Raw genomic sequence first — 27886 nt, forward strand, 5'->3', positions numbered from 1 at the left:
GCCTTTGCAGCTTGCCCAGGTATGTCTCCTTCCAGAGCAGGTGTGTCCAGCGCTGAGTCCAGCAGGGCAGCTGGGGCGCTGGCCGGGCATCCGACCTTCCATGAGGTGACCATCACCTTTCCTGCTGCGGCCAGGAGCAGGACTCCCCTGGCCAGCATCTCCCACGTCCATGGTGAGGTGAGGAGGGGCTGGCAGGAGGCTGCAGCACCCTGGGTCGGGGAGGGGGAGGGCAGGCGTTATGGAAGGGCCACACGGAGGTTAGGTCTGAGGCCGAGGCGAGGACCGAGGTCCCTGGAGAACGAAGCAGGCGGCGTCCAGGCCTGTGCACGGGAGACGCTAGGTGGGGCGGGAGTCGGGCAGCCGCCACGCGGTGGGCGGGGGCAGCGCGGGCGTCTCGGGGTTCCCGGGGCGCTGGCGGGCCGCTGGAGGCTAGGGCGTAGCCGGGAGGCGGCGGGCTCGGAGCCTTTGGGGGGCGCCTGGGTTCCCGCCCCCGCCGGCCGAGCCGGGTCGCGCGTGGGCGCGGCGGGCGCCGATTGGCTGGCGGGCGCGCGGGCGGGGCGGGCGGCGGCGGCGCGGAGGGGCCGGTCACCCCGCAGCCTGGCCTCGGCCTCCGCCGCTCATCGCCGCGCCCCGCCCGCGCGCCCGCCGCCGCCCCGTCCCCCCCGCAGGCGGCCACCATGAGCACAGGCCTGCGGTACAAGAGCAAGCTGGCGACCCCAGGTGAGCCCGGCGCCTGCCCGCGCGCGCCTTTGTCCCCACCGCCCGACCGCCTGCCTCTTACGGTGTCTTTCCTCTCTCTTCCGCCCGCCGGCCGGGACGCGGACCCTGACCCGACCCCGACCCTGCAGAGGACAAGCAGGTACGTGCGCGCCGCCGCCCCCCCCTCCCCCCGCCCCCGGCCTACTGTCACCCATTGTGGCACCGACGCTGCCGGCGCCCAGGCACGACCCCGCCCCCGCCAGCCGTCATCCCTCCGTGTCGCGATAACCGATAACCGATGGTCAGCTGGGGCAGTGCCGCCGCGCCCGGGGATAGGAAGGGGAGCACTGGGCGCCAGGCCGCTGGGGGCCTGGCCCTTGACCCTTACAGCATGGGCGCCCCTCCCAGCCTGGGGGGATGGGCCGGGTGTCCCTCTTCCACTGATCCAGCTCCAGCATATCCTCCCTGACCTGGCCTTGGGCCTCGTGGGGTCCTGCGTGACGGCACAGACATAGCAGGCCACAGGCTTGGGGAGGGGTCTTTGTCCATCAGCCAGCACCTAGAACCTGAGCAGCCCCACCCCACTCTTGTGCATCTTTTGCCTTTTCTTCCCCACACACCAATTTGAGTGGGCTGATCTGTGGCCAGGCCTCCTCCCCAGTCTGGGAGCCTCCAGGGCCTGGTCTGAGTCATGCCTGTGTCCAGCACGGGTCTTCCAACCTAGTGGGTACAAATAGGCTTGTGGCTTTCCAAAGGGGCTGGCCTGGTCCCTGTCCTATGAGAACACAGGGCTCGACAGGAGGCTGACCTGGGCATCCACTGTGAAATCCAGCAGAGGCTGGGGTTCAACAGAGCTGAGATACCCTGAGAGTGGGGTAGGGGTGGGGTAACCAGGTGGGCAAGGGGGCTCTGGGGCAGCCCTGCTGGGGCCTGTCTGGCTTGAGCTCAGTCACATTTGGGGGATTTTCTGGACCCAACTCTGCCCCCACGGTAGCCTGGGCTGCCCTCGGCAGGGATAGGGATTTACACAGTGGGTAGATGCTGGGTGGAACCCTGGAGTCCTGGCCCAGGGTGCGGTGGCAGCCCCGGGAGAGACCCAGCAGGTGGGGTGAAGGCCAGGAGTCACCGGCTACCAGCTCCCAGTCTCCTGGCGGGGACGCACCCAACCCCGGGAGAGGTGAGGCTCTTGGGGAGGGGCCCTTCAACCTCACCCTGCTGGCAAGGGCTGCTTCAGGGAGCCGGAGCCAGGAGCCGCCTTCCTATCAAGGCAGGTCAGACAATGCCTGAGATGCAGGGACACAAGCTGCCAGGCTATTGTTTGAGGGAGAAAGAGACAAGGACTGGAAGATGAGCCCCCACACCTTTTCGGGGGCCTGCAGGCACTTGGAGTCACTGGGCTCAGCAGCTGATGCCCAGTACCAAATAGGGACCCCCTCCTGCAGAGGCATGAACCCCTTCAGGCCTGTGTATGCCCATCCTATGTGGTCAGTTAGGAGGCAGCCTCGCCCATCCTCTAGGACCCAAGAGAGAGGGCACCATGCAGGTGGAAGGGGGAGCCCCGGGAACAAAGCCAGGGAGCCAGGTGTTGGGGCGGGCTCTCTAGGATCTGGAGGGAGCTGGAAGCATGTGGCAGTTTCACTGTTAGCATTATTGGTGCTACTGAGCCATAGTCTATCTGCACTGGGAAAGAGGGTCGGGGGGAGTTCTGGTGGCCCTCTGCCCCCATCCTCTGGCCCCCACCAGCTCTCAGGCAACGATGGTGCTCTGTTGGCTCTGGCGGCTGCTTCTAGAGCTGACTCCAGTGATTCTAAGAATGGAAATGCCTCGAGAGTCTCAGGCACCAGGAGGAGGTGGGCGCAGCTGTGTCTATGGCTCAGGAAGCCCTGAGGAGTATTTGTTGTACTTCATGGGCCAGAGGGAGGGGGTGGCAGGGTCCCTTCCTTGGAGCTCCCCCAGGGAGTCCACAGGCCCTATTGGGGTGAGTTCAGGTGTGGGGACAGGCAGGTTGGGAGCTGGGAGTGACTCTTACCCTCCTGACTTGGGCCTCCCCAGAGGCTCTGCCTTACCAAAGGGGAAATTGAGGCAATCTGAAAGTAACAAGCTCCATTGGCCATGGGGCTGTGGGGTGCTGAGGTTCCTTCTCAACCTGAGGCCCATACCCAGGGGTGTCTACCTTGGAGATGCCCTGAGCCTGAGATGCCAACCTGTCTGGGTGGGGGCTAGGCTGAGGGGCTGTGTCTACAGTGGGCCTGCTGGTGGAGGCTGGGTGGGACTTGGGCCAGACCCCTCCTGCAGGTTAGCATGGCAGAGGCCTGGGGCCAGTTTGGAGGCTCTCTCAAGGCAAGGACTGAGGGCCCCTCCGAGACAGCTGAGGGAGGTGCCCTGTGGCTTCCCCTCTCCTCTCCTCTGCATGAAAGACTCTCCTGTTCCCAGCTGTGGACCCATCCCTCCTCCCCAGGTGCCAGGCCCCACAGCAGCGTCATGAGCCTAGACAGATGGACAAAGGCCCCTCAACCAGGGTTGCCAAGAAGGGAGGACCAGGGTGGGGAAGAGCTGGGGGGGGGGGGTTCTCCCTACTGACGCACAGCCCAAGGAGTGTGTCTTTTCGTGTTGCAGCTCCTTTCCAAGCCTCCCTCTGCCCAGCTGGCACTGGCTGGTTCAGATTCTGGTGGGGTCCTGGAGGAAAGGGTGAGAAAGGGTCTGGTAGCTCGGGAGATGCCTGTGGTCTCTGGGGTGGTCACAGAAGGTGAGAGTTACACTGGCTGGAGGTCTCCAGTCCCCCAGGCCTTGTCCTGTGGGTCAGAGCAGGTGAGGAAGCTCAGAGGGAGCCGCATACAGGGCAGGGGGTAAGTTTACTCCACATACACCCCCACCTTTGCTCACAGGAGTGGTCTGGGGGCAGTTGTGACCAGTGCTGGCTGCAGCTTCCAAGTTTCCAGAGATAGGGTGGGTAGGCCTCTAGTGCTCTAACTAACCCCCATCCCCAGCTTTAAGCTTCTGCAAACGGGATGGGGGGGTGGGGGGTGTAGGACGGGGGTAGGGGGGTTGGGGGGATTGTTGTCCAAGCTGGGGAAGTGGGCTCTGACCCCTCCAAGTTCCCACGCGTCTGGGGAGGCCATGCCATTCAAGAACACCCCTGCCGCCCCCCCCCCCCCCCCCCCGCCCCCGCGCCCGCACCCCCCCCCACACCCACCCGCACGCGAGGCAGGGGGGAGGAGTGCTGGGCAGGGTGTGGCTGTGAGTAGTTGGAGCCCCGTGACACCGCCAGGAGGTTTCCGGGCCAATTCTGCGATGAGAGAAGGAATGAGGGGGCCGGTTCCCGCGTGGGTGAGCCTGGGTACTGGGAGCGATTCCCCCACCCCCGGCGCCCTCTGGCGGGCAGAAGCCGCGCTGCACCTGGGGGGGTCCCGGGCGCGGGGAGGCCACAACAGCGCCCCCCAGGGCCCTTGGGTGGGCCCCGGCTTCCCCCACCCGCCCACTCGGGTGGTCGCGACGCCGGGACAGAGGCCTCAGGTCCGACAGCGGGACTCCGCCCCCTCGCCTATGCGCGCCTGTGCTCGGCCCTGCCCTCCGCAACAGCTTTCCCGTGGCTCCGCCTGCGGCCCAATTTCCAGGCGACTGTTTCCCAGCGACCGCACGGGTGGGGCGGTCCTGTCCCCCCACCCCCCGCCAGCGCCGGCAAGGCCCCGCCTCTGGTTCGGGTGCGGGAGCGGGGCCTGCCTGTGGCTGCAACGCCGCGGGCGGCTCGGGGTGGTCGGCAGAGGCACTGGCATGGCACGCAGGGCCTCCGGGTCGGCGGCACCCCGGGTGGGCCACGTCTCTTCTCTGGGCCTCACTTCCCGCGTCCGTAAAACGGGGGCGAGAACCGGCCTTCAAGGCAGTACCGCGCGTAAGTCCCTCCTGTAAGCCCGGCCCCCGGGGGCCTGACCGGGTCTGAGGTGCGGACGCCGCGATGGACTCGCTGGCAGCGCCCCAGGACCGCCTGGTGGAGCAGCTGTTGTCGCCGCGGACCCAGGCCCAGAGGCGGCTCAAGGTGTGTGTGGAGAGGGGAGTGGAATGTGGGTCAACGTGTGTGCGCCCTCCAGGGCCCGTCCCGAGAGCTCTGGGACGTGACAGGGACCGGCAGGGCCAGGGTCCGCCGGGGTGGGCACTGGGACCCCGCGGGCGGGGGCGTCGCCTTGCCGCTGTCTATAAATAGCCCTTGCTCCGCTGTTAGCAGCAGCCAGCCACCCCCGCGGCTGGATCAAGGCCAAATGGGGCCTCCCACCCCCGGTACACTCAGGACGGTGAGTATTGAGGCCAGGGGGCTTCTCCAGTCTGTGAAGGACCTTGGGTGTGTCTGAGGGGTCTTGGTCCTGGCGCCCTCTTCCCACCACCCAAGGGAGGGCACAGCCTGGGCCTGCCGCAGCCAGACATCCTAAACTCCACACACACAGACACATTGTCAGGTCCCTGCAGAGCCCCTCGCTGAGGCTGGGCAAGGATGCCTGCCACCCTCTTACCTGCCTTTCCACCACCAGACCTTCGCCCACAGGCCCTCACCCCATTTGTGCCATTGAAACTCCCCACCCAGGGGACTCTGCCCTCTGCTGCCTCCATGTCTGAGCCAGGTAGGGAATGGGGCATCAGACTGCCCCAGGCACTCCAGCATGCCCATGACCTGCCCTGCCCGGCCCCCAGGATATCGACAAGCAGTACGTGGGCTTCGCCACACTGCCCAATCAGGTGCACCGGAAGTCTGTGAAGAAGGGCTTTGATTTCACGCTCATGGTGGCCGGTGAGTGGGCTGGACTCCCAGGCAGGGGGGGGGCTTGGGCCATTAGCCAGTCAGGCTCTGTCATAGGGGCCTCAGACTTAACCCGACTCTTCCACTACACCTGCTGGCAGGTGAGTCGGGCCTGGGGAAGTCCACACTGGTCCACAGCCTCTTCCTGACCGACTTGTACAAGGACCGGAAGCTGCTCAGTGCCGAGGGTGAGTGGGCCCTGCTTCCCCATCCCCTGCTGCGTGACCCCTCAAAGGGTTCCCTCCCAGATCTGGACCCTGCTCCTCCCTTCTCACAGCATGGATCTCCTGTTCAGGGTCCAGGAGGAGTGGCCCAGATCACAGTCAGGCCAAGGCGCAAATATGAGAATGAATGAGAACAAGGGTCCTGGCCGCCCAGTGGGGGTGGGGACTGGGAGATGGAGAGACAGACCATGCCCCCCCCCCAGACCATGCCCCGACCCCCGCAGAGCGCATCAGCCAGACTGTAGAGATCCTGAAGCACACAGTGGACATCGAGGAGAAGGGCGTGAAGCTGAAGCTCACCATTGTGGACACGCCAGGCTTCGGGGATGCTGTCAACAACTCGGAATGGTGAGCAGAGCTCGGCCGGGGGACAGTCTCTGCCTAGGCTGGCCCAGCCTCCCCTCTGGCCTCACAGACCCTCCTGTCCCTCTGCAGCTGGAAGCCCATCACTGACTACGTGGACCAGCAGTTCGAGCAGTATTTCCGCGACGAGAGCGGCCTCAACCGCAAGAACATCCAAGACAACCGCGTGCACTGCTGTCTATACTTCATCTCCCCTTTCGGCCATGGGTGCGTAAGCAGCCTTGGAACGGACTCCCACCTCCACAGAGCGCCACGGCTCTACCAGCCACTGCCTGGCCCCTGGCTGTGTGCTCACAAGCCTGCCCACCCTGAGCCTATCCCAGCCTCTCCCCGGGCCCCCCACCACCCCCGCTCTGCCCCTCACCAGCCCTGGCTACTCTCTGCAGCCTGCGGCCCGTGGATGTGGGTTTCATGAAGGCCCTGCACGAGAAGGTGAACATTGTGCCCCTCATCGCCAAAGCCGACTGCCTGGTCCCTGGTGAGATCCGGAAGCTGAAGGAGCGGGTGAGCCTTGGACTAGGTCTCTGGGATGGACACCAGCCACCATGCTGATCGCGGGTACCAACGTGGCTGGCCCTGAGTACTGGGTCTGACAGCCCTTGCCCTGCCACAGATCCGGGAGGAGATTGACAAGTTCGGCATCCACGTGTACCAGTTCCCTGAGTGTGACTCCGATGAGGACGAGGACTTTAAGCAGCAGGATCGGGAACTGAAGGTGAGCAGCCTGGGGTGGCAGAGGAGGGAACCGAAGGTCAGTTTACATGGAGCCAAGCATCCAGGTCCAACCCAGTGGACAGGAGTCTTTTGTCTGGGCAATAGAGCCCCTTCACCTGGGGCTGGGGTGGGTACAGTCCCCCCTGTCCCCACTGGCTTGTGTGGTTTGGGCCCCATGTGGTTCATGTGTCCTGGGGCACTTGCCAGGACCCAAAGGCACAGTGCTGGCTAGTGCTCCACTCTGACCCTACTCCTCAGTCTTCTTCCAAGGGGTCACCAGCATAAAGGTCTGGCCCAGGGCCCTGTGTTCCCAAGCCTACTCATGCCCTGGCCCCCAGAATTCTGAGCTCCAGAAGGTGGCTATAGCTTTGGGTGACCCAGGATCTAGAGTGGCGAGACAAGACATAGGATAGCCGGCTGCTGGGCCAGGAGCAGAGTGGGCCTCTTGGCCCCAGCCAAAGTCAGCATCACCAACAGGAGGCCGGGGCTCAGCTCTGGGGAGGGACGGCAAAGGTAGCTAGATGGAGCAGTTCCTGATAGGGGGTGGTGTCAGAAGGGGACGATGTGCCTGGTGGCACACACCTGGCAAGGGCCCCTGGGGTAGAAGCGGTGCCAGGCTCTGGCTTCCGAGAAGCCAAAAGAGGTGGGCAACTCCAGGATCTCTTTGGGGAGAGCCTGTTGGTAATGCTGGAGGTGCCAACAAGGTACGGCATGCCCAGGCCCATCTTCAGCCACTAACCCCACACTCACACTAACTGGGCGTGAGCCCGTGTGCCTGCCCTCCCCAGGAGAGTGCGCCCTTCGCGGTTATCGGCAGCAACACAGTGGTGGAGGCCAAGGGGCAGCGGGTCCGGGGGCGACTGTACCCCTGGGGGATCGTGGAAGGTGAGTTCAGGAGTGGGGCACCGCCTAGGGGGTGGGAAGGCTCCCCCCACCACCACCAGGGCCTGCACCCACCCCCGCTACCCACTCCCGCCCCACAGTGGAAAACCAGGCGCATTGCGACTTTGTGAAGCTGCGTAACATGCTTATCCGCACGCACATGCATGACCTCAAGGACGTGACATGCGACGTGCACTATGAGAACTATCGCGCACACTGCATCCAGCAGATGACCAGGTGCGCAGCCCTGACCCCCGACCGCATCATGCGCCCCACGACCCCCAGCCTCGTTTCCCTAACAGAGGGCTGGTCCCTGCTGCCCACCCAGACCTGCTCTTGGCCCCTGGCTCCCTGATAGCTCCCTCGGCCCACCGTGCATCTTGTCCTCCCAGAGCCAATGGGAGCTCAGAGGGGGAGGGCCTTCCTAGTGCTGGGTGTCAGACAAACTCCCGCCCTCTGGTCTACCCCACAGCAAACTGACCCAGGACAGCCGCATGGAGAGCCCCATCCCCATCCTGCCACTGCCTACACCTGACGCAGAGACAGAAAAGCTCATCAGAATGAAGGATGAGGAGGTGATGAGGGCCCCAGGGGAGGAGCAGGGGCTGGGGGTGGGGTGGGGCGGGGTCAGGCCCCTCCTCCTCGTTTCTCACTCCATCCTCTACTCTTCCTGTCTCCCCTCCAGCTCAGGCGCATGCAGGAGATGCTGCAGAAAATGAAGCAGCAAATGCAGGACCAGTGACCCCAGCCCAGCCCCACATCGCCATGGATAGACTGCCAGTTTCCAGGCTGGCCCTTCCCATTCCTGGACCCCAACTGGCCTGGACTCAACCCTGGAATCATCTGGAGCTGCAACAGACCTGGGCACAACTCCAGTCCCAGAGTGACCCAGACCAGGACTGTTCCCAGCTGTTACTGACCTGACCCAGAGACGCGGGGTCACAGCCCCCAGCCAACCCTAATTTATTCTCAGCATCAGTCTCTCCCCTCATTTGTATCTGCTTCCAAGAAGCCTGAGAGCAGCCCCTCACCACAGCTGGCCCCCTGTGGCCTTGGGGGAGAAGCTGCTAGGTTGGGGCATGGCTTTTAAGATCTACCCCTGCCCTAGAAGGCCATGAACTCCAACTCCAGGCCCTGCTCAGGTGGGTGGGTAAAACAAGGCAGAAGAGGGGAGCAGATCCCCAGCATCCTGGGCCTAGTTCCCCACCCCGGTGCCACAGAGTGGATGTGGGAGCCCTCCTGTGCCCACTCCCTTGGGCCACCCAGCTTAAGCTGAGACCTCACTTTGTGCCGAGGTGGGCCAGGTCTTTCCTTACCTCCTCACCCCCTCACAGGGTAACTCAGTGGGCGGGCTGGGCAACAGAAGCACTCATGATCCCTCCAGACCAAAGGAGGGCAGCTGGCTGCAGGCAAGGATTTCATGGGGCTGGTGGGGCTGGGACACCTGTGATCGCCCATGCTCCTCACCCATGGCTGTGGCCTGGCCTGAGGGCTCTAGGAGTAGTGGGTGGTGGTGGGTGACCCAGTAACCCCCTATGCCTGCCTAGACTGCCATTCCCTGCCTGTGGCCGGAGGTCCCTTCTCCCCAGCAGCACTGTTGCCCTGAGTTCCCTAGCCCACCCCTCCCAACCCCCAACCCCCAGCATGATACCTTCCCCCCAAACCCCATTCTCCAGTTTTGTTCAGTTGTGAATGCCACGTCCTGTCCTGGTGACAGGAAAACAATGTTGGTGAAGTCGCAGCGGTGTCAGAGTGATCCATGTGCCCCTGGGAGGTTGTGAGGGGGCGGAAGCCCTGGTGGCCAGCAGGCCCTGGTGATAGCGCTCTATCTGGGGCCACAGCGCCTGTCCCCTCGGCCTCCAGGTTATTTCTGGCGGATGGCTGCGCTGTGGTCGGTTTGGTGGGGGATCTGGGGCCTGGCAGGGGCGGGGCAGCCTTATCGCCTGGCTCTCCAGCCCAGGCTTCGCGGTCCAGAGCAAGCCGGGTCACCATCCTCTCGCCATGGGCTTCGGTGAGTCTGGGGTCAGGCAGGGCCCCGGCTGCGCTCCTTGAGCAGAGTCGGGCTGGGAGGCGCTACCGTAGGGAGATTTGGGTGGGACTTCGAGAGGACCTCTAGCCAGCGCACGAGATGATGGGGGTGGAGAGGCTTGCGGGCAAGGCTCTCGGACCTCGGGGGCTGGAGCCTGGCCCGGCACCCCGGGGTGCACAGGGACCCGCCCAAGAGCCCCACAGGCCTCCAGGCTCACTATGGCGCTTCCCTTCCAGGGCCGCGCGGGGCGCTGAGCCTGCTGCTCCTGCTGCTAGCGCCGCCCAGCCGCCTGGCCTCGGGCTGCCCCGCGCCGTGTGACTGCGCGGGGACTCTTGTGGATTGCGGGCGCCGCGGGCTGACGTGGGCCTCGCTGCCCGCCGCCTTCCCGCTGGACACGACCGAACTGGTGCTGACGGGCAACAATCTGACGGCGCTGCCGCCGGGACTGCTGGACGCGCTGCCCGTGCTGCGTCTCGCGCACCTGGGGGCCAACCCCTGGCGCTGCGATTGCCACCTGGTGCCGCTGCGCGCCTGGCTAGCCGGCCGACCCGAGCGCGCGCCCTACCGCGACCTGCGCTGCGCCGCGCCCCCCGCTCTGCGCGGCCGCCTGCTGCCTTACCTGGCGGAGGACGAGCTGCGCGCCGCCTGTGCGCTGGGCGCGCTCTGCCGGGAGGCGCTGGGGGCGCAGCTCCTGCTGCTCGGCCTCGGGCTGCTGCACGCGTTGCTGCTGCTGCTGCTGCTGTGCCGCCTGCGCCGGCTGCGCGCCCGCGCCCGCGCCACGCACCCGTTGTCGCTGACCGCCCCGCTGGTGGCGGAGCCCGCGGGAGCCCGCGAGTCCTGAGAGGAGCCCCGAGAAGCGCTGAGCGACGCGGGCCCGCCGACCCGACAGAGTCCATCCCGGGGGGGCCCTCGCTCTGACCCGGACGAGTCTCGTCCTTCGCCTGGTTACGAATTCCAAGACCACGCCAACCCCTACAGGCCCCGAGCCGGGCGCGCGCCCCACCGCCACGTGCCCGCCGCGTGCCCGGGCCGCTGAGGCAGGTCAAGGGCGGGAGGAAGCTGCAGTCCAGCCGCCGGCGAGGTCCCCCACGCCAAACTCCAGCGCAGAATAAACCCTTCTCCCTATCTGACTGGTCTCTGTGCCCCGCCACCCGGAAATTCCCCTCCGCAAACCGCAGGAACAGCCTTGGGAGGCTTCTCAAGGGGACGCATCCCTTCTTCGCCCACCCAGAATAACTGCCAGCCAAACACCGGGTTAGTGAGTGACCTCTCCCAGACCACTCACTCTCGCAGAAGTTCAAGTGGAAAGCACGGAAGAACTCGGACAGTGACCACATTGTAGGGGACACTGTGGGGAGTGAGGGCAGTGTGGAAACGGTGAGGACACTTTGGGGAGCAAAGACACTGTGGAGACAAGACAGGGTGAACAGTGAGGACACTGGGGAATGAGGACACTAGGGACAGCAAGGATACTGGGGACAACGAGGACACTGAGGATAGGACAGTGAAGACAGTGGATAGTGGGGACAGCAGGGACACTGGGAACAATGAGGACACTGAGGACAGGACACTTGGGACAGTGAAGACACTGGGGACAGTGAGGACACAGGGACAGCAAGGACACTGAGTGCAGTGAGGACTCTGTGGACAGTGAGGACTCCATGGGAACAGTGAGGACGCAGCAACAGTGAGGACATGGGACAGTGAAGACAGTGGGGACATTGAGGGCCCTGCAGGGCAGTGTAGTTGAGAGAGAGAATGGATGTTTGCAGTGGCAGCATCTGAGGGGTCAATGAGGAGCCGTGAGAAGGCTCTGAGGACTGTTCGGAGTGTGAGTGGCAATGACCATGACCTGTGAACAGCTTTGAGGATGGCCAGGGCTGGGTCTGAGGTGGTGAGGACGGTCTCATGGCCCCCCTGGAACTCCCTGGGCATCTGAATTATGATGCTCAGCCTGTGAGGCAGATCTCTGCGGGGGTGAGTGGGTACCAGGGGGTTGCTTGGTCTCTGGGATCATGTCCTGCACTTGGCTGCCACTTCCCACAGGCAGGTCTCCCTGATTGCCCAGACCAGCCCTAGTCCCTGAACCCCGAGCCGAGCAGCCAGGGCCTGGGGCTTCTTGGGGGTTTAGCCCAGCAAGGCACAAGCTGCTAACCAGGGGCCTGGGGTGCCCAAAGGAGGCCTGATGCTCTCCTCACTACTGGAGTCCACCTCCCACCCCAGTGTGGCCCCCACCTGGCTGCCCACGTAAACGATGAAGGCTGCTCCCCATGGACCCCAACAAGAAGCCTCAGGCCTGGGCCCGGGGTGCCTGGCACAGGAAGGCTCTGGCCCCCACTGACCAGGTCGGGGAGGCTGCCGCTGACACGGCCTTTGTCCCAGTCTTTGTGGCACAAGATGGATGACCCTCGGGTTGGGCTGATGCTATCTCGGGGCTGCTGGTCAGACATGAGCCAGGAGCCACCCCCTCCTTTGTGGGCAGGTACGGGCCATCCGGCCCATTGTGGGCTGTGGCCGACTGCCCAATGGTCCATCCGGCCTTATCACCACATCAGGGATGGTGGCCCCTTTTGTACAAATGAACTGCCACCCTCCCAACCCCCAGGGGTGGCCCAGCACACTCAGAGTCCCTGGTAGGGGTCAGAGGTAATAATCGTTGTCACAGCAATGTACACAGCAACCTCCTAACTCACTCCCAACATGGTACAGGGAGACAGTGTTCCCCTTACTTTCCAGAGGAGGAAACCAGATGCCAGGGAGGGATCCCTGGCTGAGCCAGAGCAGAGCTAAGACCAGGCTCCTAGGTTCCCCCTCTCTTCCTCCTCCCTGAGGCCTTCAGGGAGCAAATGCAGGGCCCAGGAGAAAATGACCCAGGGGTCCTAGATGACCCTGAGCTAAAAGAAGGAGGCCCCCCTGCGCTGTGAGCCAAGACTCCAGCAGGAACTATGAGGAAGTGTCAGTAAGAGCCCAAGTCCAATGCCCACTGCCCACAACCTTGAGGGCTTCTGGGCCAGTGTCCGGCTGAGAGAGTGGGCACACAGCCCTGAGAGCCTGGAGCTGAAGCAGCTTCAGCTTCTCTGTTGGAGGAAAGAGGCTGGCATCACCATGTGGTCAGACCTAAAGAAGAACTTCCTTACCCCCTGGTAGATATGGCAGCTGAATTCCATGGTTTCTCCCTCTTTTTTTTTTTTTTTTTTTTGCCAGTTGGGCATGATTTCGATTGGCTTCTGCCAAGGTACTGAGCACAGAGGGCGCTGGCCTGGCCTCAATGGCTAACCTTTTCCAGGCCTCCTGGGAGCTCTCCCATCCCAACTTCTGACCCCGAGCTGACCCTCCATGCACTGACCCTGGGGCCTCAGCTTCCAAGGAGTGTGGAGAAGAGGATGGTCTCAGCTCAGCGCCCCTGAATGGGCCGGTGCTGGAAGGAGGAGTGCACACCTCTACCGCTTGGCTCAACAAGCTATCCTGCCCTTCCCCCCAGCCGTTGTCCTCCATCTAATGGACAACATACCTGCCCCAGGCTCTGTTCCCCATTGACAGTCTGGTCCTCTCTGTGGCTTCAGACTCCTTCCAGATGAGAACAAGGCAGTGACAACTCAAGGTGCTACCCATCCCCCCACACCTCTAGTCCCCAAACTGGCTGATTCAGGCGGGTCCTTTGCCCTGCAGCCCAAGGGTCCTCTGACCACAGCACTGCCCACCCCCGAGAAGGGCCAGACGGCATCCCTGGGGCAGACACAGCTGTGACCTCCCTCTGGTAGCCTTGCCTGTGAAGTGCGTGGGTGATAATTTCCCGCCCCAAACCGCATCCAGTTCCCCCCTCACTCGCCACGACCCAGTACGACCACCAGAGGGCGCTCGCGGTCTGCGGAAACAGCCCGCGTGTGGCCAAGGCGGCCGAGGTGGGCACTGGGCAGGCAACCCGGGTCCGCGGAGAAACAGAGGCCAGGAGAGGGAGGGTTTGCCCAGGCTGGTGGCGTGAACGTCGAGACGGCTGATAGGTCGCACCCCCACCCCCCATGGGAACAGGGAAGGGTGCGCCCAGCGGCCGCTAACAGACAGGGAGGGGTGAGCGCGCCAATTCTGCATCCCTCCCTCCTCCTCCCCTCCCCTTTCCTCCGCTCCCCTCTCCTCCTCTCCCTCTGATCGCTGACAGCCCGTCAACAGGGAAGATAAGGGACCTCTTCCGCCAGGCGGAGGGGGTGTCATCCCAGGTGCACCAACCGCCCTCCCGCCGCCTGTTTGCTCCGTAAACACTTATTGAGTCCCTGCTGTGTGCACCGGGGCGGGGCTGGAAGGAGCTGCTGTGGCGGGCGTGGAGGGCGACTGTGAGGAGCTGGCCTTAGCCGCTTCTGCTGAGGATACCCGGTGGGGACGGTAGAGGGAGCTCCCCCAGGGGAGTGGAACAGACGCTGCGCCACCTCCCAACCAACCTGAGGGCGGGGGTGTGTGTACGCGGGTCTTCCATGGGCCCCCTCCATCCTAGGGAGTTGAAGGGGAGCCTGGGGAGCGGGTGGCCCCTCACTGGGCGGAGACTTGAGTGGGGCCTGCGTGGACGAGGCCCTGGGAAGGTCTGGAGGGGTCTAAGCTCTGGCCACCTTGTGTTGGGGGGGGTGCACCCGCCGCCCAGACAGAGCAACAACATTGGGGTGGGTGGCGGGGCCCTGGGGGCCCATAGCTCACCGCACCGTCTGCGCCCACCCCTGGCGTTTCCGATGGAAGACAGGCAGCAGGTGATAAATCACCGGCTCCCACTCCCACCCACCCAGGCTGCCTTGGGGAAGGGGGAGCTGCATGTGACAGAGACAGAGCCTGAGACAGAGACAGAGAGACAACCACAGCAAGAGAGGCAGCTAGGCCTGGCCAGCTGACACGGGCCAGGTCCCTTTGCTCAGGGTGTCTGGCCTCCCACCCCCAGGTGCCCCCTCCACCAGTCCCATCTGGAAACCAGCTGAGAGCTACCCCACCCCAGCCGACCCCCAACAGGGAGGAGGAGGAGGGAGGGAGCAAGGCCTTAGCAGCCATAACTCTGTCCACCCTGGTGAACCATAAATCAGCAGGGGGCTCTCGGGAAGCACTCCCCCCTTGGCTGAGGGGTGTCTTTGGGGTCACTGGGCCTGGTGACTGGGCCTGGCCTTAGCTGTTGTGTCCCTCCTTCCTTAAACGGCCCCTGGGGGAATCCCCCAGGACCATTTCTGTTTTTCCCCAGTGCAGTCACATGCCCAGAACTGTCTACACCCAGTGCTGTCTCCAGGGAAAGCACTCTCACCGTGCTCATCAGGAGACCTTTTCGGGGAATGACATCCTGTCCTGTCAGCAGAGCCCCTGCGCTGGCCCTGCAGTACTTGGGGGTCAGCAGTCCTCCCCAGAGAAGCCCTCCTGGGGATTTGCTCTGTCCCAGAGGAAGCACTGTCTGTCCCTTATTTTGTCCTGCTTTTCTGTCACCACCACCCCCACAGGGTGCCAAGGGCCAGTTGGACAAAGGGTGCTGAGAGATGGACAAGATGGGGACTCGATGGGTGTGAACACCCCCCAGGGCGGTCAGTGTTCAGTGGGCAAAACCTGAGAGGGTCCATGGGAGTGCTCCCAAGACCTGTGGGGTGTGCTCAGGAACCCCACTGCCCAGGCCCCCAGTTCCAGCTCCAGGGATCTGTCCCAGTTCCACCCCTCAGGGCTCATGTCGCAGAAATAAGACCACTTGTATATGGGCAAACAAATGTCCACTATGAAATCTCTCAAAGAGCAGCGGGAGCAAGGACAGTGACTTCCTTCAGAGCTCTGGGAATTCGGTGCCCAAGAAGCCCTGGTGGGGTGGGGGGAACCATCCTCTAACTCTCAGTACAAGCCTGAGTGCCCCAGCCTTGGGACATCAAAATCAGTGACCTGTGTGTGTGTGTGTTTGGGGAGGGGATACTCCTAGGGATGTTCAGGCTGATGTACAGGGCGTGCAGAGCCCAGAGGGGCGCTAGGCTCAGCCTGTGGGTGGGAGAGGGCCAATGGGCCCCCAAGTGTGCAGGGGGAGCTGCCTGTCCAGTTCTTCATTGGTTCTCAAGCATTGTTCCCAGCAGTGTGCAGCCCTGCCTGGAGGCCACTGGCTGCGTGGGGGAGGGCTTTGGGGTGCAGGTCTCTTGGTCCCCAACCTTCACCCAGGAGAACCCCCCCAACCCTTCTATCCACCCCTTCTACTACTGGTGTCCTTGAGGCGGGCTTACCTCACCCTGTTTAAGTGCGTCAGACAAACAGAGGGGCTCCAGACCAGAGGGACCCTCACGTGGCAAGGAGTGGGGAAGGGGAAGGCTCCAGCCTGCCTGGCCTTCCCTGCCCTCTCAGTACTGCCTCTGTCCCAGGCACAAAGGACCCTGAAATCAGCCCCACAAGGTCACTGTGTTCCCAGTGAGGTAAAGGAACTTTCAGAATTATGAGGGGCTGGTGGGGGGAATCCTTCAAACTTTGCCCGATGGGGATGCTGGGGTATGGGGGTACAGACCCCAGGGGAAGTAGAGGGTTCCCGTGGTAGCCGCTTCTCTTTACCTCCTTGGTGTGGATAGGCCTGGTAGGCCCATCCCCAAGAGGGAGGCTGCAGCCTGGAGCTGGGAGTCTGGGAGGTGGGGGTGAAGTTCCCGGGGCAGCCTGGGCATCACCAGGGGGTTGTACCCTCGGCCCCTGAAGCACTCTCAGGCCTGAGCAGGGCTTTGAGGAGGTGCCCTCGGAAGGGTGCCCTAAAGGCCGCGCTCGGCCGTGCATCCGCGTGGAAATCTGTGTTGCTGTGACTTGTATTTAGGAGCTCACTTTTCTCTGTGCTTTGTTTATTTAAAGATGCTCTTGAGGGATTCCCGCGAGTCTTTGCAGATACCGAGGAAAGGGCTTCTGTCAGGGCAGGGCTGGGGAGGGGCGGGCGCCCCTGACAGCCGCCTGTCCAAACACGCCTGCCCGTGCCCCTGTGTGCCCACTGAAGGTGCTCACCATGTCCAGGTTGCCTCGTCTCCTGTAGGAGTGCAGCCTGGGCACCCCTGCCCCGGGACAGCACCATCGACACAGACCCAGAGGCGAGCCAGAGCCCGTAGACATGACCACCATCCTGAAATGATCACGAAAAGGGGGACTGGGGGAGACCATTGGTTCTCTTTATGGGAAAAGTGGGGACAGACTTGTTTTGGGGAACTCTGGGTCTCTCCTGGCACAAAATGCTTCATCTGTGTACCCCTTGCTCTGGGGGGGTCCCCTTATTTTATATGTCTCTCTGCTGATAATCCTTTATCCTTTATCAGCAGCCCCTGCTCTATAGTTTCTTCTCGGTGATCCCTGCAATGGGAATTTCTGGTGTAGGGGTCTGCTGTATGGGGGTCTCTGTTCTGGGGATCCCTGGTCTGAGGTCCCTGTTTGGTGGGTCTCTGTCCTTAGAGGTCCCTGATCAGCTCTCCAGGTGCCTGCTCTGCCTCTGGGGGGTCCCCAGTGTGGAGGTGATTGATGCTCTCTCTCTGCATTTGGGATACCGTGGTTCTGCCACAGTGGTTTCCAGGACACCGGTTAGCCCCTTCTCCCTGCACTGGGGATCCACGGTTCCAGAAATCTTCCTGGGGGGCCACACTACTGACTCTCTCATGGCAAGGCCAGCAGGATGAGTGGCGAGAGCGTGTCCCCATACCATCCATGGAAGGATGTTGTCAGCTAAGGCTGACCCACAGCCTAGTTCCACAAAGATCCTGAGTCCCAGACTTCAAAGACGCCATTACGGGCCCACGGAGTCATCCCAGAATCCTCCAAGTGCTCCCTGGAGCACAGCCCCACAGTCCCGACCTCCCACCCCCACACCTTCAGGCCCCCGGGGGTTGCACCGGGATTGGTCCCAGCCAGCAGGTGACTTCGGTCAGCACCGGTAGAGCCTCGAGCCTGGAACTGTCCCACGGGGTCCTTGTGGACAAAGTGGGTCAAGGGTATGCGGTCAGCAGGCCCAGCAAAGGGACTGTGAAGAGTCAAGGCTGAGTCAGGGCCTCACTCCTTGGCACTGCTGCCTGGGCTGTGCTCGGGAGCTGGCCCGTGGGGTCGGGGCTGCCTGGTGCCCCTGGGCCGCTTCAAAGCAGGTGGAACCAAATAGGCCTGAGGCGTCACCATCCAGCCCTGGTTCCCATGCATCCTCATCTCCCGACGAATTGCTTGCCCTGTGTCTGCCTTGGGCCCGCTGGTCCCACTCTGCGTGTACACCGTCATGCAGTGGCCCTTCCACGGTGGCTGTGTGCAGATGGGAGAGACCCTGCGCACACGCGCACACACACACACATCATATAAAGCACACACACATGCACAAACACACACGTGCTCACAAGCATCTGGAGAGCCTTCCCTTTCTTCCCTTCCTTGGGTCTGACTCCTCCATGGGGGTGGGAGAGAGCGCACCTCCGGGGTGGGTGCCACCTGGGTGTCCCTGAGCACGCCGTGTCACCTTCTGATGTAAGTGTCTGTGTAATCACACCGCTGTGTGCGTCCGCACGTTGGTTGGTGGGGATATCGGCCGTGTATGGTCCCAACTCCCTGCACGAGTGTGTCCACGTCCCCCCACACCTGTGCCACCCCCGCCCCACACCCGTGCCCCCTCACCTCTCGCATGCACGTGTCCAGCCGGCCGGCCGTGCCCCCACACGCCCCCCTGGCAGCCGCCCGTCCCTACCCGCCGCGCCATGTGTACACAGAGGCTTGTTTTCTCTGCCTTGCGGGCCAGGGGTGTGCTCGTAAATCGTGCAGTCGATGACACATTTATCCCTCGGGCGGCTGGCGGTGTGAATTTATGGCTGCCCCTCCCTCCCAGCTGAGGCAGGACAGGGGCCTGGACACCCCCGTAAGCAAGCACCTACAGGCCACTCGGCCAACCAAGCTGTCATGGGGCCATTGGGACCCGGGCCTGGCCAGGAGGAACTCAGGAGCCCTCTCGAGGTCTTGCCTACTCAGAGACCCTACAGTTTCAGGGCGCTCAAGGCAGACGAGAAGCTAAGAGGTTGGGTCAGTTCGGCCTGGGCGTTTCTAACCCGCAAGAGGCAGGGGGGCCAAGTGCTGGGCCTGATATCTGACCTGTCCATCTGCCCTCCCACTCTGCACCTCAGTCTTCCCGCCTATGAAGTGGGATGGCAGGACTGGAGGGGCTGCTCCCCTTGGGGGTGGAGTCAGCCCACCCACTGTTATGGGGTCTCTATGGCACTGAGGTTTGGGGAGGACTGTGTGTAAGGGTGGGGAGCTTGAGGACAGCTGGGGCTGCATGTAGGGAGGAGAACAGTGACTATGGAAAGTCTGAGGACTTCTCAGAGAGTGCCTTCCTTCCTCAGCCTTGTAAAGATTGGGAAACCGAGGCCCAGGGAGAGGCAGGGCCTCAAAACTCCAGTTCTTACTCTCCAGTGTGCAATGAGAGGGTCCCAGGTTCAGCACCCCCTCCTGGGGCAGTTTCCTTTGTCCCGTGAAAGACTCTGTGTGGGGGAGGGGGACAGCCCACCGGGTCAGACAGGGGAGATGATGGAGCAAGCGAAGGGCCATCGGGGCCACAGCTGGGGATGGGAGCCAGCCAGGAGTGAGAGGCCTGGCTGCCTCCACTGTGTCCGTCTGTCTGTCTGTGTGTGGGGTCGGGTCTCCAGGGTACCCTCTGTCGGCTCTCATGCTCCCCCCCCACTTCTAGTCCCCAGCCCCCCCTTGCTGCCCGCCTGTCAGGATGAGCGATGGCCATGCCCCTCCCTGGGCTCTCGGCCCCAGGCCCGGTTCCCGCTCATTAGCCGCTGACAGTGTTTGCTTTCCCGCCCGGGACGCCCACCCCCGTCACAGGCCATTTCTCCTGGCGCCCCCCACCCCCATGGGCCTGCCCGGGGGTCCAGGGTGCTGGGCAGGACCTGCATTCAGCTCCCAGAGTGATGGCCAGAAGGAGCCCAGCCCATCCTCGTCTGCACACCCTAGAGGACTTGTTCCGCCGCGTCACAAAGCCAGGCTGCAGCACAAGCGGGACTGGGCCACGCCACCGAGACCAGCTGGCTTTGCATCGCCACACAGGGTGGGTCTCCGAGGACAGGCGCCAGGTTCACTGTCCCAGTTCGCTAGCTCTTGTCTCTCTTCCTTTCCTGGTCTCTGTGGGTCTTGGAACCAGTGTCTCCCGTGGTATAACCCCTGAGCCACCCGCCCGGTGCAGAAGGCACAACTCTGACCTGGAGCCCCTCTGTCCTCACGAGCAGCCCTGATGCACAGCCTGGCTCAGCGTGTGGGTCTGAGAGTAACTCTGTGATGCCAAGGTGGTGGGAGGAAGACAGGAGGCAGAAATGCCCAAAGCAGAAATGAGGGGGCTCCCTGGGCCCATTTCCCCAGCTCTGGAGGGGACCAAGCAGATGTCAGACTGGGGGTGAGGGTCTTGGCACTGGCTCAGCTGCCAGAGCAGCCTTGCAGGGCATGTTGGGGGCTGCCGGCACTCCTTCCTCAGGCAGATTGGTGGCCCCTCACACTCCCTCTCTCAACTCTACCCCCTCCGCAGCCCTGGCCCGGTGTGGCCACAGCTGGGCGGCATCAGGGTCCACAGGCCAGTGGCAGCTAAGTCCTTCACTTAAAAATGTGTTTGTGATTTTGGCGGCGGAGCAGATAACGGTGACGAATGGCCCGCCTGCCCCACAGGGCCCCTAGCCCATCTGGTTTGACTTTGGCCTGTCGTAGGGTGCCCTTGGGCCCCTACCCGGGCAGTACCCTCAGAGTAAAGCTGGGGGGCTCATGTGGACAGCCCTGGGCTGCCCCAGCGGATGTCTGGCCATGGCCCGCACTGGTCCCTCTGCCCCCCAGTGAGGGTCCCCCCCCCCACCATTACAGGCCTCCCGTAGCTGTGTCCACTTGGGGCTCCCCTAGAGCACCTGGGGGCCTACAAGCACTTCTGCTGGCTGGGGTCTGTGTAGAGGTCATGGCCCAGGCAGGCCCGCTTCCCCTCCATAGAAGGGAAGTAGTGGCCGCTGTGCCTGGGGCGAGAGTGATGGAGTGGCCACTGCAGAGGGAAGGCAGGGCAGCGGGGTGGGGCCTGGCTGAGCCTGTCCCTTCGGGCAGCGCATGTGGTCATCGTCAGAAGCAATTTCTGACAAGGCTCCCAACCTTTCCGCAGCCGCTACAGCCCCCAGACCATCGATTATCTGGTCGGAGAGCAGCTTCCGGGTCCAGCCCCAGGCCTGGCTGGGGGGCAGTGGGGTCGAGTCCCAGAGCCCTCGTTCCCAGCCCCTCCTACCTTCTCCGCTCAGGGATTCTGGGGTGGGCGGAGGGGCTGCTAGGGGGAACACCCTCTGCCGCTAGAGCCCCTGTTCTCTCCTCTAGCTCTCCCAGTGGGTGTCCTGGTCCAGGTCTGAGTCCGGGCCAGCTGCGCCCTTGGAAGTGGGAGGACATGTGGCCGGTTCAATGGGGTGTGGTCAGGGTCCACAAAGTGTGTGTGACCCAAGGGACCCAGACCCATGTGTTACTCAGTGGACCTTTCAGAGCCCTGTCTGCCCAGGTCGCAGACAGACCGCACCCTCCTCAAGAAGATAAGGGATGCAGTGGGCTTGGAAGTCCCCTAACTCACCTCAAAGGCCTGGGAGGGCAGAGAGAGATGGGGGAAGGCATTCCAGACCCAGAGAGTCTGCGGGCCTGAGGAAGAAGAGGGGAAGGTAGCGGGATCCCCCTGAAAAGGGGCAGCCTGAACTGCTCTGTCCCAGAACGTCATCCTCAGGGCAGCTCAGTCCCTGCCCATGTGGTGGGGACAGCTGGGGGAGGGGGAGGGGCGGCGCCATGTCGGGACCCCAGCCCCCCCCTTCCCCTGTGGCAGGAAAATCCCTCTCCCTCAGTGTCACATTGTTGAGAATTAACTTTGTTGAAATAAAAATTGGTCTTGGTATTAACTCGGCCTCTAGGATTTTCTCCGGGATCCCAGAGGCCGCAGAGGGGTCAGACGCCCATTCCCAGAACCAGCAGCCAGCTTGGGTTTCAGGGGTGCCAACGACTTACTAATTCTCCTGGCTGTAACTCTCCACCCTTCAGGGACACAACACCCAGTTCCTCAGGGTTTTGGGGGAGCTGCTCTGGCCCCTGCCCTCCTGTGGCCCCAGTCATGAAGCAGGACAGTGTGGACATGGGGGATCTGTCCCTGGTCCCCATCCTCCCCTACCCCACCCCCACGACTATACCTCCAGTCTCTCCCACACCTCACCGTGTCACTTGGCAGTCACAGTTGACAATCTTCAGGACAATTCCTCCTCTGTGGGCTCAGCCTCACAGCCTTTTGGGACCTCAGTTTCCCCCACATGCAAAATGGGACACTTGCCCCAGCCAAGGTGTGGGAGGCCCTGAGAACAGATAGGGTGGCCCTGTGGTCAGACACTCAGCAGCAGCCGACTAACAGTGCAGCGCGGACCCTTCTGAGAGGGGAATGCCCAGTGTGTATGGAATTCTCTGAAAGGCATGGCTGGTGCACAGGCAATCAGGGCCTCAGCCACTGACGAAGATCGGCACCCCGGGGTATGCATGGGAGGGGAGGGGTGAGGACAGAGACACAAGGTCTGTGGGCCCCACCCAGAGCTCTCTGAGACCCCCTGGAACTCTCAGGGAAGTAAGTAGATGCTCATCCCACTCATGCTACCAAAAAGGACGGCAGCCACCAGAACGGTGTCTTTCGGCACCTACAGAGATCTGTGCATCTGCTTTGAGAGGTGGTGGGAGGTAGGGGGTCTCGCTGCCCACCCCCACAGTCCCCTGTGGCTGATGCGGTCCCCCTGGAGTCTTCCAGTCATCTGAAGTGTGTGTATTCCTGCAGGGAAACTGAGCCCATGAATATAAGCAGTGGAATGAGGCAGGGGTCCCATGGGGTAGGGGCCACGCTGGGCGTCCCCACAGCCTGCTGGTGAGGCCCTGCATCCCAGTAGCCAGGGAGTAGGAGATTTCCCAGCCGGTGGTCCCTTCACAGCCTCGCCCAACCACGTCCCTAGCAGCGTGTTTTTGGGGGGGGTGGGGTGCAGCCTGGGAACAGGCTGGGATGGGGGCCTGGGAAAAAGGCAGTGGCCCCTTGGGGATGCTCGAGTGGGGCCAGCTGTTGCTGCCTGGCTCCAATTCCCGCTCTGTGCTAGGCTGGTCCCCCCGGGCCAAGGCTGGTGGTCTGCCTGGGAGGGGGTGGGCGGGCTGTGGAGGCTATGCCTTCCTCTGGACGGTGGTCCCAGGGGTAGCAGAGGTGGGATGGCAATACCTTCGTGCTGAGTGGCAGAACTGGCCGTCCAGGAGGGCTCTTCTGTCCCCCCAAGCAACAGGTCCCAGACCCTCTGAGCACCAGGCTTGCCCAGTCCCCATCCCACCCTCACCTGAGAGCAGGCCTAATCAAGTACCTGGGCCTATGCTGGAAGCCTTTCAGGGCCCGTGCTCTCAGAGCCATCCGTTCTATGGACACCATGGATCTGCCACCAGCCTGTGCTCCCCAGGCTGGTCCTTCTGCTAAAGCTGGCCTGTAAGTCCAAGGAAACTGCCCACCAGCACCATCAGAAAACTCCTACCCACCCTTCAAGACCCCACGCAAAGGGTCCGCTTCTGACCCTGGGAAGCCACCTTGAATGCTGGGCCCAGCACCCAGGTGGTGTCATCACCTTTTCAAGATTTCCCCTGGGGGACCCATAGAACATGCAACTCTTAATCGGAGGGTTGTGAGTTTGAGCCCCACACTTGGTGTGGAAATTACTTTAAAAAAAAAAAAAAAGACTTCTCTCTAGCAATTCTGCCTCTGCCACAGGGCTGGACACAAGGGTGGGGTACATAGCCCCACTGCTATGAGTGAAAGGCTCATTTGTGGCTTTAAGGAAGCCTTGCTTCCCCTGGGCCTCAGTTTCCCCATCTAAAATGTCCTTGGCAGAAAGCACCCATGGGTCCACTGGAGCAAGTTGGAGCTCCAGAGGAAGACAGGCTGCTGGGTCCTGCACCACCACCCCACCCCAGAGGTCTGTGGAGGTTGGGGGCTCTGAAGAGGTGGGATTTGATGTGGCCAACTGGGGGTTCCCCCAGAGCAGGAGAGGAGGGCCCCAGCTGGCAGCCACCAAACACTAAGGCTGGCTTCAGCTGAGGCCAAGGGGCGGGCGGAGCAGCTATGGGGTGGGGGCCAGTGCGGGAATCTTCTTACTCCTGAAATCCCTCCCGCCTGCCTGATGGCCCCCAGGGAAGCCTTGTGAAGCAGGAACCTGATATTTTAAGACTTAAAGCAAATGTTTCTGGAGCCTGAGCTGTGTCAAGGTGCCCGCCCAGGCCTTGTGGGGGCAGGGCCAGCCCCCTACCCTTACCCATAAAACCACCCACCCCTCCCTGGACCCAAGTTTCTGGGGATGGGGGGGTGGTGATGAGGTGGGAACTCCCATGAGGGGTCAGAGCCAGGGGCGACTTCAGTGCAAAGGGTGGGGGACCCGGTATTAGCTCCCCGCTCTGCTAGTCCCTCTCTCTTGGGTCTCCAGCACCATGTGAAGCCGGTAGGAAGCCCTGAACTCCTCCAGGGCCAGCTTTCCCTGGTCTGGGAGCCCCAGGGAGACCACCAAATGGCCCTTCCCCGCCACCAGCAGGGCTAGGCTAGCTGATCCACTACTTTAGACCCCCCGGGGCAGAGCCACCAGGAGCTCAGGGCTGCCAGAAACCTGAGCACAGAGCAGGAGATCTGGGATGGATTGGCAATGCCTGCCTGGGGTGTGGGAGGGAGAGCGGGGATTTGTGCCTTGGAACTGGCTTAAAAAAGCAACAGGACAGAGTTTCTTCATTTCGACATCAGAAGAGACTCCTCACCAGACCTGAACCACAGAGGGGCCAGAAGCATGCCTTGGGCTGAGTAGAGCTGGCCCTGGCAAGGAGGGCCAGGCTCCAGGCCCCACCTGGGGATTCAGCAGAGCCATCTTCCTTCTGGAAGCTTCCCAGGGCCCTGAGGGCTGGAGCACTATGGGTAGAGGGGCTGGGTGGGTGAGTGACAGCAAATGGAGGCTGGGGTCCCCCTGGGGGCTGACAAGGATTAGGGCCTAATCTCTAAGAAATGTTTGGGGGCTGGGCCAGCCCAGGCCTGACTGGGAATGTGGGGGAGCAAGGGGACAGTTGTTCTGATGATTTCTTCAGGGTAGGCCATCATACCAAGCCCAGTCAGAGGGGCCCCCAGCCCTCAAAGCACCTGTGGCTGAGTGCCTGATCTGGTCTCAGTTGGTAGGGCTTGGCCACACCCCCATCCCTGAGCCAGCAAGCCAATTCAGAGCCATGAGCCTCCCCGGGGTCCACAGTCACCCTTTTACAGATGGGGAAACTGAATTCCAGGGAGGGACAGCATGTCCAGAGTCAGAGGGAAAGCCTCCAACCAGCCCTGCTGTATAGACTCCTTCCCCCGAATCTGTCCCAGCCTCTGAAGCCCTTTAACTCTGCCCACAGGAGAGACAGAGTTCTGGCTGGCTGGGTATACAGGATAGACCTGAGTAAATCCCCGGGTCCTGCCTCGAAGGCCTGGGGGCTGCTTGCTCACCCTGAGTCCCAGTTCCCCCACAGGGCCTTGGTGGGCCTCATTAGACTCTACTTCTCATACTTGCCCTTCTGCCCTGGTGAACTCCTATGCACCCTCAGAACCCATGGGGGTTTGAACCATGAGCCCCGAATGGCACACATACTCCCAGCCCCGTCTTCAGCTGTTAATTCCCTCTCCTGGTGGAAATTCTGTGCCTCATGCCCCACTGGGAGCCCACTAGTCCCCCTCTTTGGCTGTCCCAGTCTTTTTCTTTTTTTCTTTTAAAGACTTTATTTATTTATTTATTTGACAGACAGAGATCACAAGTAGGCAGAGAGGCAGGCAGAGAGAGAGGAAGGGAAGCAGGCTCCCTACTGAGCAGAGCCTGATGCGGAGCTCAATCCAAGGACCCTGGGACCATGACCTAAGCCGAAGGCAGAGGCTTTAACCCACTGAGCCACCCAGGCGCCCCCGGCAGTCCCAGTCTTGCCCCTGCCCCCTCACCTCACTGGATAGGCCACCCTCGTTGCTAGGCCTGGATTCATGCTCTGAGGACAGACATCCTAGGTCACCATACCTCCATTTCCCCAACTCCGAAATGGAGATGGTAAGTGTCTAGTGGGTGATGAGCCCTGGGTAACCTGACTGAATGATCAGAAAGAGATCAGGGTGGGCTTCCCAGAGGAAGGGCAGCTGCTGGGAGTGTCTGAGAACGGTGCCCACAGTGGGACACAGATGCTCTCCATAGTTCCCTTGTCTAGCCAGCTGCTCTCTCCAGGTCCCTGCTGTCTGCGAGAAGACACCTGACTAATGATGGCCCTGCCAGGCTTGGGGACTGGGGAGTTGTGCCCACTGGGGGCTGAAGCTCACAGAGAAGCCCCTTCCAGGAAGCCAGGCTTCCCAGAAGCCACTGACTCTGGGGGTCCTGGCCAGCACCCGACCACCATGGCCACCATCGCCCCCCATTAGAGTTCTGGCCACACCACTCAACAGTGCTGCCTCTCAGCCCTTCCTTCCATTCCTTGGACCTCGGTTTTCCCACATTAATCTGGGAGAAGAGCAGGTGGACAGACTTGAATTGGGAAGAAGAGAGGGTATCCCAGGCATTTGGGGCTGCTGGGGTTAGAGGAAGGGGTTAGAGTCCCCCCATGGGCCATGGGGGGCCAGGAGGCAGGAGGAAGGAGGAAGACCCCCAGCAGTCCTCTCCAGAGGTACAGAGAGGCCTAGGGCCCCCCTTGCAGGAAGCCGAGGAGCCTGGATTTAAACCGAAGGCAGGTAGGTGTCCTGTGGGTGGGACTTGCCTCCCCTAAGAGGCCCCTCCACACTCCAGGGCCTCGAGCCACTGCCCACTGCCCCCTGTCCCCACCATCCCCACACACAGAATGCATTACTCAGGCCTCTCCAAGGAAGGCTGAGGGGGCCAAGAACCAAAGCTAGGTTGTCAGTGGGAACCTTCTCCCACCCCTGACCCTCTGACCACAAAAGCCTCATTGGGGCTGCACTGTGGGTCCCCTCCTTAGCCTGCAGCCAGGCCAGAGGCTGAAGGCAGATGGGCTCAGGACAGACCTCCTCCTAGAAGCCCATGCGGGTGACCCCATGGCTCAGAGCGGAGCTCAGCCACCTGTCGGCAGGTGAGGGCGGGTAAGGACAGGAAAGTGACAGCAAGGCAGGTCCAAGGACGGCCTTGCACTCAGGCCTGATCCCTTCCCTCAGCTGCACCTCTGCCAGGGCCCCCTGCTCCTCTCCGCGTTCCCCACCCCCACCCATTCCCAGGCCCCTAGCCCTGCCGGGGCATCCAGGTTCCAAACCAGAAAAACTAGATGAAGAACAAACAAGCCCACATTGCAGCCGTCCCCATGTCCAGTACAGCAGGGCCGTGGGGCTGGGACTCGCCTTTCTGGGGGCCTGAGAGTCAGGCCAGGAGGGGTGGGGGACGGGGCCTGCAGATTGCAGTCCACACTCTCCAGCTGGCACCAGAACCCAGCTTCCCTAGTCTGCCCCCTCCAGCATCCCGACCCAACCCCTCCCATATGGGGCACCACGCCCTGTGCAGCCCCCACACCGCACCCCCCCACCAGCACGCTTTCCCTGGCATAGGCTTTCTCCTCAACAACCTGCAAAGCAAGAATTGCAAAGCTCACTGTCCTGGGTACAGAGGGCTGCTTGTGGGGCTCTAGGGTACGTGAGGAGGGCCGAAAGACCGCAGCCAGGGGGCTATGGAGGGGAATTATGGGATGGAGGGTATGGCCAGTTCCCCTAGGTCCTTTTCAGGCAAGAGTCCCTGGACCCCAGACTCCCTCCTAGAGCCCCAGGTTCCAGAATTCTGACCTCTCAGTGGAAGCGTGTCATGTGGCCAGCGCAGTGCTGGGCACAGGACATATACTCGTTTATTCCATCAACAAACACCCCAGTGGGGTCCAGGGGCAGCTGGGTGTCTTGACCAGCCCTGCCCTTGCATGTCACTTCTGAGGGTCAGGCCAGACCACTGGATCCCTGTGGTGTCTCGGACAGGCCTCCCTACCCCAGCACCCGCCACTCCTGCCCCACTTCCCCTTGCCCCTGACTTTAGTCAAGAGGGGAGACACTTGTATTTAAGTAACTGGGATGACCCTGGTAGAAAACTAGCAAGGATCCCTCTCTCGGGCTGTTTGGCCTTTTTCAGTATACTTAGAGATTCTTAGCTAGACAGTCTCCTCTCAACAGGAAGGAGTGGTGGAGAAGCC

The 27886-nt window shown here is 62.3% G+C and overlaps 2 protein-coding genes across 3 annotated transcripts; both read left to right on the top strand.

Annotated features, from left to right (window-relative positions):
* Positions 1-677: 677 nt before the first annotated feature.
* Positions 678-9403, top strand: LOC111142463 (septin 5). Of its 2 annotated transcripts, XM_022495633.1 has the most exons (12): positions 678-720; positions 849-859; positions 5380-5476; positions 5587-5673; positions 5934-6057; positions 6145-6279; positions 6459-6576; positions 6686-6787; positions 7575-7671; positions 7770-7905; positions 8141-8243; positions 8354-9403. In XM_022495633.1, the coding sequence occupies exons 1-12, from the start codon at positions 678-680 to the stop codon at positions 8408-8410; spliced, it is 1110 nt and encodes a 369-aa protein (XP_022351341.1). In that variant the 3' UTR covers positions 8411-9403. The 2 variants fall into 2 exon arrangements, with proteins under 2 accessions (XP_022351341.1, XP_022351340.1); XM_022495632.1 differs by lacking the exons at positions 678-720; positions 849-859 and adding an exon at positions 4442-4732.
* On the top strand, positions 9089-10538 carry LOC111142672 (glycoprotein Ib platelet beta subunit). Its single transcript, XM_022495976.1, is given in 5 exon segments — positions 9089-9097; positions 9312-9403; positions 9405-9442; positions 9474-9862; positions 9864-10538. Coding segments are annotated over 5 exon segments (1203 nt in total).
* The last annotated feature ends 17348 nt before the right edge of the window (positions 10539-27886 follow it).

Source organism: Enhydra lutris, unplaced genomic scaffold (genome assembly GCF_002288905.1).
Source record: "Enhydra lutris kenyoni isolate GAN:26980312 unplaced genomic scaffold, ASM228890v2 scaffoldscaffold8, whole genome shotgun sequence".
In the NCBI taxonomy this organism is placed as follows: domain Eukaryota; kingdom Metazoa; phylum Chordata; class Mammalia; order Carnivora; family Mustelidae; genus Enhydra; species Enhydra lutris.

What these genes read in the sequence shown, in the direction of transcription:
- LOC111142463 (XM_022495632.1), top strand. Translation starts at nt 4,652, where the DNA reads ATGGACTCGCTGGCAGCGCCCCAGGACCGCCTGGTGGAGCAGCTGTTG. An exon ending in TTTCACGCTCATGGTGGCCG is followed by an intron (nt 5,477 to 5,586) that starts GTGAGTGGGCTG and finishes ACCTGCTGGCAG; the next exon opens with GTGAGTCGGGCCTGGGGAAG. An exon ending in GAAGCTGCTCAGTGCCGAGG is followed by an intron (nt 5,674 to 5,933) that starts GTGAGTGGGCCC and finishes CGACCCCCGCAG; the next exon opens with AGCGCATCAGCCAGACTGTA.